This window comes from Oncorhynchus clarkii, chromosome 17 (assembly GCF_045791955.1).
Source record: "Oncorhynchus clarkii lewisi isolate Uvic-CL-2024 chromosome 17, UVic_Ocla_1.0, whole genome shotgun sequence".
Taxonomy (NCBI): domain Eukaryota; kingdom Metazoa; phylum Chordata; class Actinopteri; order Salmoniformes; family Salmonidae; genus Oncorhynchus; species Oncorhynchus clarkii.
In genome coordinates this window covers 66,143,599-66,156,073 of record NC_092163.1, presented here as the reverse complement: position 1 = coordinate 66,156,073, position 12,475 = coordinate 66,143,599, and the positions used below count along the sequence as shown (strand labels likewise).

At 39.6% G+C, this 12,475-nt stretch overlaps 1 protein-coding gene across 1 annotated transcript in view; it reads left to right on the top strand.

The window, feature by feature from the left end:
- Positions 1 to 1,345: 1,345 nt before the first annotated feature.
- LOC139371287 (RING1 and YY1-binding protein B-like) overlaps positions 1,346 to 12,475 on the top strand; it is a 29,690-nt gene continuing 18,560 nt past the window's right edge. The window contains exons 1-2 of the mRNA XM_071111584.1: positions 1,346 to 1,500; positions 2,142 to 2,267. Coding sequence (XP_070967685.1) covers positions 1,475 to 1,500; positions 2,142 to 2,267 — 152 coding nt within the window. The 5' untranslated portion in view covers positions 1,346 to 1,474. The remainder of the gene's footprint in view (positions 1,501 to 2,141; positions 2,268 to 12,475) is intronic.

The following is a 12,475-nucleotide window of genomic DNA, read 5'->3' as shown; positions in this document are numbered from 1 at the left end:
GTACTCATTTTGGGTGCCGGTACTGTTTATATTTAGGTGCAGGAGCTCCACAATACTTTTGAGCTAATTTTGTATAAGAGAAACAGAAGCTCAAGCAGTACAAAATGTGAGGTGTCGGTACTCAGCTCCGGTGAGCTCCTGCCCAAGTCAAGCACTGAGTATCTGAGATTCCTTAGCATTCCTTCCTTCCATCTCTGAAATATTAGGCAATCACTATTATCTTGAGTCCTTTCAAATGTTGTCAAGTGGACACACTACAACCACAGAGAATGAAACAACTGACACATTTCCGTCTAAATGCAATGACAGTAGGCTAATTATTGGAACAGGTGTTTGTCCCATGCAGCCCTTACTACACAGTGTGTTACATCTGATATTTTATTTAACTAGTCAAAGTCAGTTAAGAACAAATTTACAATGATGGCCTACCAAAAGGTAAAAGGCCTGTGGGGATGGGGGCTGGGATTAAAATGTATTTATTTTTAAATAAAAATATAGGACAAAACACACATCATGACAAGAGAGACAACACAACACTACATAAAGGGAGAGCAAAGACAACAACATGACAAAAACATTGTAGCGACACAACATGGCAGCAGCACAACATGGTAGCAGCACAAAACATGGTACAAACATTGTTGGGCACAGACAACAGCACAAGGCCTAAGAGGGTTTTTATAAATAAGCAACAACCAGTGTGTCTTGCGACGTTTATACAGATGACCAGTTTACAGAAGAGTATAGAGTGCAGTGATGTGATGTGTCCTATAAGGAGAATTGGTGGCAAATCTGATGGCCGAATGGTAAAGAATACCTAGCAGCTCGAGAGCTTTCACTTAACAATTACTTTTGCATTTGGTTAGAACACAGACAGCAGTTAGATTGAAAGGGGATGGTGATGAATAACTTTCTATGCAGCAGTGTCCCAATATAAACCTCACCACCATCTTCAGTAGGAATCTGCATAAAATACAACTATATTCAGTACGAGTCTGCATAAAATACAACTATATTCAGTACGAATCTGCATAAAATACAACTATATTCAGTACGAATCTGCATAAAATACAACTATATTCAGTACGAGTCTGCATAAAATACAATGACATACGACCCAGCTCATGCTGTAGCACAGGAATGTATGACACTCATGAATCCTGAGAATGCACTATTCTACATTTCGACTATGTAAACCACATAATCTAATTGCAAAATGGGATATTATGGGAATATTCTAGCAAGCTACCCATTTTTCTTATTTCCAACCAGACTTTTAAACCGAGGCATGCGGTGATTGGGCGTCATGGAGTCACGCGGTGTTCAATCGCTCTGCCCTACCTCGAGCATTCGCTGAACGCGATCTTGTCTGCCAGCTTTTGCAGCGGTTCTATCTGGATCCTCCGTACACAACCTACGACAATTACTGATAATTACTGAAGACCTTTTCTTCTTTTGGAAGACCGTTCTCACCATGGGCGACAAGAAGAGCCCTACCAGGTATTTAACCGTGTACCCCAGTCCGTTTTGTGTCGATTTAGACTTGTTTTGCAAAAATTCCGTGCCGTTTGGGGTTGATATTCGGATGCTTTCTCAAGGAGTGTTTCTCCTTTTTTCAGTTTGTATGCCAGAGCTAGAATAGTGCACAGGCACTATGGCGGCTTCTCGCTCCCTACTCTACCAGACACTCTCAGACAAAGGGAAAATTTCTATGGATACGCCTGGCATTCTAGGAAATGATATTCAGTGTAAACAGAACTCGTTCGAAGCTCAATGTCGAATGGACATTATTTGACATTCGTTTTGCTAGCTAACATGCTTAGCCCCGAGCTAAAATATGTAGCTAGTCTGCTTGCTAGCCAGACTAGCGATGCAACCAAATGTTGTATCTAGCTAGCTAACTGGCTAGCCAACATCATCTAGGTCGCTTGATTTTAGCTGGATTTATTCAAGAAGCTCGCGCTGGTTAACTATTATTAGGAATTCGAATGGATAATCTGACAACCAACCAATATTTTTATGTATTAGTTTATGTTTGCTCATTTAAAGGTGTGAGTACTGCATGTCATCACCACTAACAGTCATAACTAATCATATAAATGATATGTAATCAACTCACTTGACATGTCTCTTTTTCTAAGGCCGAAAAGACAAGCTAAACCAAGTGCTGACGACGGATATTGGGACTGTAGCGTCTGCACCTTCAAGAACAGTGCAGAGGCTTTTAAATGCAGCATCTGCGATGTGAGGAAGGGCACATCGACAAGGTTCGTCTAAGGTTATTTTCTTTACTCCTGCTGTAAAGCATAGCAATATATTGAAATCGAATTTAATTAGTTACCAATTTTTGTAATAATGTTTGGACTTTTTGATTGTTGTTGTAGACATGTTCCAGGGTGGCCATGCAATTAATTCTTGTATGGATACTAGTGACTGAATGTAGTCGGCTAGGTGTGCTGCCGGTTGCCTCGGTAGCACAGAGAGGGGTGGGAGGAAGATGAGGGACCTTACTTTATAATGGCCGTAGAGCTGCTACAATGAGAACTCTGAATTTGGCTTCAATCAACGGGTCGAAACAAGAATTCTGCTGCTTTAAATATCTGTTAGAATGTATCACATACAAGTAGGATTAAATACCATACCATGGAAACTGTTAAATTGTTGCTACTCTGATTGATCTATGAAATTAATGCATTTTTCTTGTTACAAACTACTACATTGCCTACTTGAGACCTATCATAGATCTACCATATCACTGCAGTACATGTCTTGATTAGTATTTTGCTGGCTGGATATTGGTGTTATGAGTATTTTTATTTATTTCACCTTTATTTAACCTGGTAGGCTAGTTGAGAACAAGTTCTCATTTACAACAGCGACCTGGCCATGATAAAGCAAAGCAGTGCGACAGAAACACGGATACAGAGTTACACATGGAATAAACAAGCGTACAGTCAATAACACAATAGAAAAAAGCAAGTCTATATACAGTGTGTGCAAATGGCATGAGGGGGTAAGGCAATAAATAATATATGATTGACAACATGTTAATTACTTATTTGAAATCCTTTCCTTTAGTTGTCATACTTCTGATCAGTCATATACATACCACAGCTGTTACAAACCCCCCCGACAAAACCAATGTTTGAGTAAAATAGAGCCCCTCTGAGGAGTCAAAGTTAGAAACCTATTTCATGGCTGTCAGAAGGCCCTCTGTTATGGGAAACTGAGATGATACAATCAATATATGCATTCTGTATTTGACATGATTTCATGTTTACCACTCACACTTGTGTTCTGGGGAATGATACTGCCGATAAGTTGTCTGTGTCAGAGTGTGAGTTCAGTCACTTCTAATCAGCTGCCTGATGAGATCTAGAGATGGATGAGTCATTTGTAAGCCTGCAGAAGAGTCCCCCCACCTTTCCAGCTGTGTTAGAATGAGTGCTCTGCTGACAGCTTAAGTCTGCCACTGGTAAAACGCTGACTGGTTTTTACCACTAATCGAAAGTTGTGGGTACTGTATTTACATTTTTTAAATGTTTTGTCTCCTTTGATTTATTTATTCTAACTAAATTGTTGCCTGCAGCTGATACTGGTAATATGTCACAATGTGGGTTAGCATGCTTTGTTGTTAATTGCAGGAAATGATGAGAAGCATGTCAAAACCCCTTACTATTGAGCTTTTGGCAGCAGCCCAATTGCCTCTTATTTGTTAAATGGAATCGCATGACATCACTGAAGTAGTTTGTCACATCCCCATTTGTTCTCAATTGTTCACCTTTGATGCAATTGTTTGCTATTTGTAACTCTGTCTTGTTTATAATAAGCACTAATTGGGCATATTTTCTCTGTTTGATGTAATCCAGTGGAGCATGGGGAGAGCAGCTTGCTCTCAGCCAAGTGATCCACACTTTAGGAGTGCGTGTGGTGGTGGTTTGTCTTTACTCCTTTTATCTAGCTAGTTAGTTTGCCTGAAGGGGCCTTTGTGTGAAGATGACGTAATAATCTGCTCACTAATTACAGTATATCTTTGCTGGTGTCGAGAGTTCAAAGAAAGCAGGCAGACTTATTTTCTTGGATGCGCACACTCATTCAGATTGTCGTTATTTTGTTTGTTTTAAAGCTAGAATCCTCGTCTTTAACTTATAAATAGCCATTGTTTCTTGAGGAATATAACTTATAAATGCCTCGAGCTTAGTTCAACTGTCGTATTCCTTAAGAACCCAAAAAACAGTGCCTTCAGAAAGTATTCATACCCCTTGACTTATGCTACATTTTGTTACAGCCTGAGTTCAAAATGGTTTACAATTTTTTTTTTTTTACCCATCTACACTCAATACACCATAATGAAAAAGTGAAAACATGTTTTTAATAAATGCTTATAAATACATAAATATTTCATTTACATAAGTATTCACACCCCTGAGTCAATACTTTGTAGTCACACATTTGGCACCTGCAAGTCTTTCTGGCTAAGAACTTTCCACACCTGGGTTGTGCAACATTTGCCCATTATTCTTTTCAAAACTCTTTGTTCTGTCATTGATTTTTGATCATTGCTAGACAACCATTTTCAGGTCTTGCCATACATGTTCAAGTATATTTAAGTCAAACTGTAACTTGGCTACTCAGCAACATTCCCTGTCTTCTTGGATAGCAACTCCAGTGTAGATTTGTTCTTGTTTTAGGTTATTGTCCTGCTGAAAGGTGACTTCATCACCCATTGTCTGGTGGAAAGCAGACTGAAGCAGGTGTTCCTCTAGGATTTTGTCTGTGCTTAACTCCATTCCATTTATTTATTTATTTTATCCTGAAAGACTCCCCAGTCCTATACAATTACAACCAAGAAGAATCAACAACAAGTGGGACACAATTATGAAGTGGAACGACATTTATTGGATATTTCAAACTTTTTTAACAAATCAAAAACTGAAAAATTGGGCGTGCAAAATTATTCGTCCCCTTTACTTTCAGTGCAGCAAACTCTCTCCAGAAGTTCAGTGAGGATCTCTGAATGATCCAATGTTGACCTAAATGACTAATGATGATAAATACAATCCACCTGTGTGTAATCAAGTCTCCGTATAAATGCACCTGCACTGTGATAGTCTCAGAGGTCCGTTAAAAGCGCAGAGATCATCATGAAGAACAAGGAACACCAGGCAGGTCCGAGATACTGTTGTGAAGAAGTTTAAAGCCGGATTTGGATACAAAAAGATTTCCCAAGCTTTAAACATCCCAAGGAGCACTGTGCAAGCGATAATATTGAAACGGAAGGAGTATCAGACCACTGCAAATCTACCAAGACCTGGCCGTCCCTCTAAACTTTCAGCTCATACAAGGAGAAGACTGATCAGAGATGCAGCCAAGAGGCCCATGATCACTCTGGATGAACTGCAGAGATCTACAGCTGAGGTGGGAGACTCTGTCCATAGGACAACAATCAGTTGTATATTGCACAAATCTGGCCTTTATGGAAGAGTGGCAAGAAGAAAGACATTTCTTAAAGATATCCATAAAAGTGATGTTTAAAGTTTGCCACAAGCCACCTGGGAGACACACCAAACATGTGGAAGAAGGTGCTCTGGTCAGATGAAACCAAAATGGAACTTTTTGGCAACAATGCAAAACGTTATGTTTGGCGTAAAAGCAACACAGCTCATCACCATCCCCACTGTCAAACATGGTGGTGGCAGCATCATGGTTTGGGCATGCTTTTCTTCAGCAGGGACAGGGAAGATGGTTAAAATTGATGGGAAGATGGATGGAGCCAAATACAGGACCATTCTGGAAGAAAACCTGATGGAGTCTGCAAAAGACCTGAGACTGGGACGGAGATTTGTCTTCCAACAAGACAATGATCCAAAACATAAAGCAAAATCTACAATGGAATGGATCAAAAATAAACATATCCAGGTGTTAGAATAGCCAAGTCAAAGTCCAGACCTGAATCCAATCGAGAATCTGTGGAAAGAACTGAAAACTGCTGTTCACAAATGCTCTCCATCCAACCTCACTGAGCTCGAGCTGTTTTGCAAGGAGGAATGGGAAAAAATGTCAGTCTCTCGATGTGCAAAACTGATAAAGACATACCCCAAGCGACTTACAGCTGTAATCGCAGCAAAAGGTGGCGCTACAAAGTATTAACTTAAGGGGGCTGAATAATTTTGCACGCCCAATTTTTCAGTTTTTGATTTGTTAAAAAAGTTTGAAATATCCAATAAATGTCGTTCCACTTCATGATTGTGTCCCACTTGTTGTTGATTCTTCACAAAAAAATACATTTTTATATCTTTATGTATGAAGCCTGAAATGTGGCAAAAGGTCGCTAAGTTCAAGGGGGCCAAATACTTTCGCAAGGCACTGTATGTTTTATTGAATTTGCCCCAAACATAACACATTGTATTCAGGAGAAAAATGTATTATTTTGCAGTATTACTTTACTGTCTTGTTTCAAACAGTATGCATGTTTTAGAATACTTTATTCTTTACTACTATGCACTCTGTCAATTAGGTTAGTATTGTCGAGTAACTACAATGTTGATCCATCCTCAGTGTTCTCCTATCACAGTCATTGAACTCTAACTGTTTTAAAGTCACCATTAGCCTCATGGTGAAATTCCTGAGCGGTTTCCTTACTCTCCGGCAACTGAAGTAGGAAGGGACGCCTTTATCTTTGTAGTGACTGTGTGTATTGATACACCATCCAACGTGTAATTAAAAACTTCACCATGCTCAAAGGCATATTGAATGTCTGCTTTTTTCTTTACACATCTACGAATAGTTGCCATTTTTTTGCGAGGCATTGGAAAACCTCCCTGGTCTTTGTAGTTGAATCTGTGTTTGAAATTCACTGCTCGACAGAAGGACCTTAGAATTATCTGTATGTGTGGGGTACAGGGATGAGGTAGCCATTCAAAAATGATGATAAATACTAATGCACACAGTCAGTCCATGTAACTTATGTGACCTGTTTAGCAAATTTGTACTACTGAACTTATTTAGGCTTGCCATAACGAATGAGTTGAATACTTATTGACTTAACCTGTCTAGGACTGGGGTTCCGCTAGCGCCAATGAAATTGCAGGGCGCCAAATACAAATCAACAGAAATCTCATGAATCAAATTTCTCAAACATACAAGTATTAGGCACCATTTTAAAGATACAATTCTCGTTAATACAGCCACAGTATCTGAGTTCAAAAAATGCTTTACAGCGAAAGCTCCACAAACGATTATGTTAGGTCACCACCAACTCACAGAAAAACCCAGCCATTTTTCCAGCCAAAGAGAGGAGTCACAAAAAGCACAAATAGAGATGAAAATTATTCACTAACCTTTGATCTTCATCAGATGACACTCATAGGACTTCATGTTACACAATACATGTATGTTTTGTTCAGGAAAGTTCATATTTATATCCACAAATCTCATTTTACTTTGGCGTATTATGTTCAGTAGTTCCAAAACATGCAGTGATTGTGCAGAGAGCCACATGAATTCACAGAAATACTCATTATAAATGTTGCTGAAAATTCTCATTATAAATGTTGCTGAAAATTCAAGTGTTATGCATGGAACTTTAGATACACTTCTCCTTAATGCAACCGCTGTGTCAGATTTCAAAAAATCTTTACGGAAAAAGCATAATCTGAGAACGGCACTCAGAGCCCAAACCAGCCATAGAAATATCCGCCATGTTGGGTAGTCAACATTATTCATAAATATCATTATAAATATTCGCTTACCTATGATGATCTTCATCAGAATGCACTCCCAGGAATCGTAGTTCCACAATAAATGCTGGTTTTGTTTGATGATATCCTTCATTTATGTCCAATAGCTTCTTTTTGTTTGGGCGTTTTGGTAAACAAATCCAAACGCGCAATCTGGTCCAGTCGGACGAAACGTTCAAAAAGTTATTACAGGTCGAAGAAACTTGTCGAACTAAGTATAGAATCAATCTTTAGGATGTTTTTTTTTATCATAAAAGTTCAATAATGTTCCAACCGGAGAATTCCATTGTCTGTAGAAAAGCAATGGAACGAGAGATACCTCATGTGAAAGCGCGTGACTGAGAACAAAGCTGCAGGCAGACCCCTTAGTCAAACAGCTCCCATCTGGCCTGGCCCCCCTTCACATGAGAAGCCTGAAACAAAGTTCTAAAGATGGTTGACATCTAGTGGAAGCCTTAGGAAGTGCAAAATAACCTATATCCCACTGTGTATTCGATAGGGGTGAGTTCAAAAACTACAAACCTCAGATTTCCCACTTCCTCATTTTTCTCAGGTTTTTGCCTGCCATATGAGTTCTGTCATGCTCAAACATCATTCAAACAGTTTTAGAAACGTCAGGGTTTTCTATCCAATGCTACTAATAATGTAAACAAATACTGTATATCCTCAACATGGTTAACTATACATTTGAAATCACGGATGGTCAGTCCTTGAATCGATAGCTCTATGAATTTGAGTGGTTTCTCCTGCCCCATCCCTTAGCCCTTTTATTGAAAAGGGCGGGGGAGTACTTATTGTTTAAATTTAGGGTTCTAGCTTTAAAGGTGTATTGATTTTTGTATGTTATATAGACTTGGTACACTCAGCAGAGAGGTTGAAGTGAAGCTGCCTCTAGGTAGTTGAGACTCTAAAGGATATTTACGAATGCATTTTAAAGGAGATGCAAATGTTTTTCAACCATCCATTTCTTACAGAGTTGGATACTGGGAGTATAAGCCATCCTTTTCAGCCGCAATAGAAGATGGGATATGTGGGATGGTAGCGTCCCACTTGGCCAAAAGCCAGAGAAAATGCAGAGCGCCAAATTCAAATAAATTCCTATAAAAGTCAAACTGTCATGAAATCACACATGTAAGATACCAAGTTAGAGCTACACGTCTTGTGAATCCAGCCAACATGTCAGATTTCAAAAAGGTTTTTCGGCGAAAGCAAACAATGCTATTATCTGAGCATTGCACCATAGTAAACAAGAGAGAACATTTTAACCCTGCAGGCGCGACACAAAACGCAGAAACAAAAATATAAATCATGCCTTTGACGAGCTTCTTCTGTTGGCACTCCAATACGCCCCAGAAATATCACAAATGGTCATTTTGTTCGATTAATTCAGGCCATATATATCTATTTGGCGTGTTTGATCCAGTAAAACACTGGTTCCAACTTGCACAACATGATGACAAAATATCTCAAAAGTTACCTGTAAACTTTGCCAAAACATTTCAAACTACTTTTGTAATACAACTTTAGGTATTTTTAAAGTAATTAATCGATCAAATTGAAGACGTGATGATCTGTGTTCAATACAGGAAGAAAACAAACTCAAGCATGCTTTCTGGTCTTGCGCCTCTATCAAACAGAACACATGATGTGACACTCGTACAAGATGGCAGTACTTCTTAATTACACAAAGGAATAACCTCAACCAATTTCTAAAGACTGTGAACATTCAGTGGAAGTGGTAGGAACAGCAAGCCTGTCCCTTAGAAATCTGGAATCCCAATGAAAAATCATTGAAGAGAGGGTGACTTAATTATTTTTATAATAATCTGAATGGTTTGTCGTCTGGGTTTTGCCTGCTACAAAAGTTCTGTTATACTCAGACATGATTAAACAGTTTTAGAAACTAATAATATGCATATCTTATGGGGATGAGTAGCAGGCAGTTGAAGTTGGGCTTCCACTAGATGTGAACCGTCTTTAGGAACTTGTTTGAGGATTCTGCTGTGAAGTGGGGGCTCATAAGGGCTGTTTGAGCCAGGTGTCTGGCAGAGTGCCACAGGCTCTGAGGCGCGGTCACGAGAGAGTTAACTCTCGTTCCATTGCTTTTCTACAGACATAGGAATTCTCCGGTTGGAACATTTACTTTTTATGTTAAAAACATCCTTAAAGATTGATTCCATACATCGTTTGACATGTTTCTACGGACAGTAACGGAACTTTTTGACATTTTGTCTGCAACTAGGGAACCCACTTCATGACTTTGGATTTGTTTACCAAACGTGCTAACAAAAGTAGCTCTTTGGACATAAATGATGGACATATTTCCAACTAAATCAAACATTTAATGTGGAACTGGGATTCCTGGGAGTGCATTCCGATGAAGATCATTAAAGGTAAGTGAATATTTATGCTATTTCTGACTTCTGTTGACTACCCAATATGGCGGATATCTTTTTGACTGCTTTGTTGTCTGAAAGCTGTACTCAGATTATTGCATGGTTTGCTTTTTCCATAAAGTTTTTTTTGAAATCTGACACAGCGGTTGCGTTAAGGAGAAGTGTATCTATATTTCCCTGTCTAACAATTTGTATTTTCATCGACATTTATAATGAGTATTTCTGTAAAATGATGTGGCTCTCTGCATCATCACCGGATGGTTTTGGAACTAGTGAACGTAACGCGCCAATGTGTACTGAGATTTATTTTTACATAAATATGCGCTTTATCGAACAAAACATGCATGTATTGTGTAACATGAAGTCCTATGAGTGTCATCTGACGAAGATCATCAAAGGTTAGTGTTACGGATACAGTTATCCTGTGTGTGTGTGTATCCTGTGTGTTTCTTTTCTCTCCGTCTCCCCTCACAGGTGAAAATCATCACTCCCCAATCAGTCAACAATCAACCCATCAATCAGAAGACACACCTCCTCCTGTTTCCTACCCTATCACAGTTCCTTCCCCATGGTTTAAAAACCCCATCATTTGTTTGCTCTGGAGCTCAATCTCTTTGTAAATGCCATGTTGGTAGATCTCTGTTCTTTGTAGATTTCAGGAGCTCAATCTCTTTGTAAATGCCATGTATGCCACCTCTGTTTTTCAACTCTCTCTCTTTGTGTCTTAAACCTCTCCTTTTGTTTGAGCACCTCCATAGCACTTTGTCATCACCTGTGAGTATTGTTTTTGGTTATGGTGTTTGTATTTAATTGCTGGTGGGAAAAGGGGAAACCAAGACAAGTCGCCCATGGGCATACACTACCCGTAGGTGAACTTTGTTAAATACACTAGTTAGAACTGGGCGGACCACCCACTGTATTTTTGGTTAGTTAGTTAGCTGTTGTTAAAGTAGGCTAGTCTAGCTTAGGGGTGTTTTTGCATATTTGTTTCTTTCCTTGGGTCCAGCTCAGCCCCTTTTCCTGCTTCCCCCCATTACCGTGTGTTTATCAAATAAACCTTGAGTTTGACGGTAGATTTCAGTTGTCCTGGTTATTACGTTCCCACTTTTACTTTGTCACAATTATAATTTGCATGAGTTATGTTACGTGTCTCATTACCATCCCCCCTAGACTGTCGGGCCAAAAGGGATTCGTAACAGTTAGTGATTTCATTTTATCTCTATTTGTGCTTTTTGTAACTCTCTTTTGCTGGAAAAATGGCTGAATTTTTCTGTGACTTGGTGGTGACCTAACACAATCGTTTGTGGTGCTTTTGCTGTAAAGCCTATTTGAAATTGGACACTTTGGTGGGATGTCTATAGTTTTTTGTGCCTTTTCCCGCAGCATTGTCCCAGCTATATCCGCGGCAGCCTGTCCTATCCACTCGGCAGCGCACCAATAAGACGCTTCTAGCCCCTTATTAAAATGGTATCTGTTGCTTATGTGTATCAAATACTTGTTCTCCCCAGTGTGTGTGTGTGTGTGTGTGTGATTATATATATATATATATACACACACACACACACACTGGGGAGAACAAGTATTTGATACACTGCCGATTTTGCAGGTTTTCCTACTTACAAAGCATGTAGAGGTCTGTAATATTTATCATAGGTACACTTCAACTGTGAGAGATGGAATCTAAAACAAAAATCCATAAAATCACATTGTATGATTTTTAAGTAATTAATTTGCATTTTATTGCATGGCATAAGTATTTGATACATCAGAAAAGCAGAAAGTAATATTTGGTACAGAAACCTTTGTTTGCAATTACAGAGATCATACATTTCCTGTAGTTCTTGACCAGGTTTGCACACACTGCAGCAGAAATTTTGGCCCACTCCTCCATACAGACCTTCTCCAGATCCTTCAGGTTTCGGGGCTGTCGCTGGGCAATACGGACTTTTAGCTCCCTCCAAAGATTTTCTATTGGGTTCAGGTCTGGAGACTGGCTAGGCCACTACAGGACCTTGAGATGCTTCTTACGGAGCCACTCCTTAGTTGCCCTGGCTGTGTGTTTCGGGTCGTTGTCATGCTGGAAGACCCAGCCACGACCCATCTTCAATGCTCTTACTGAGGGAAGGAGGTTGTTGGCCAAGATCTCGCGATACATGGCCCCATCCATCCTCCCCTCAATATGGTGCAGTCGTCCTGTCCCCTTTGCTGAAAAGCATCCCCAAAGAATGATGTTTCCACCTCCATGCGTCACGGTTGGGATGGTGTTCTTGGGGTTGTACTTATCCTTCTTCCTCCAAACACGGTGAATGGAGTTTAGACCTAAAAGCTCTATTTTTGTCT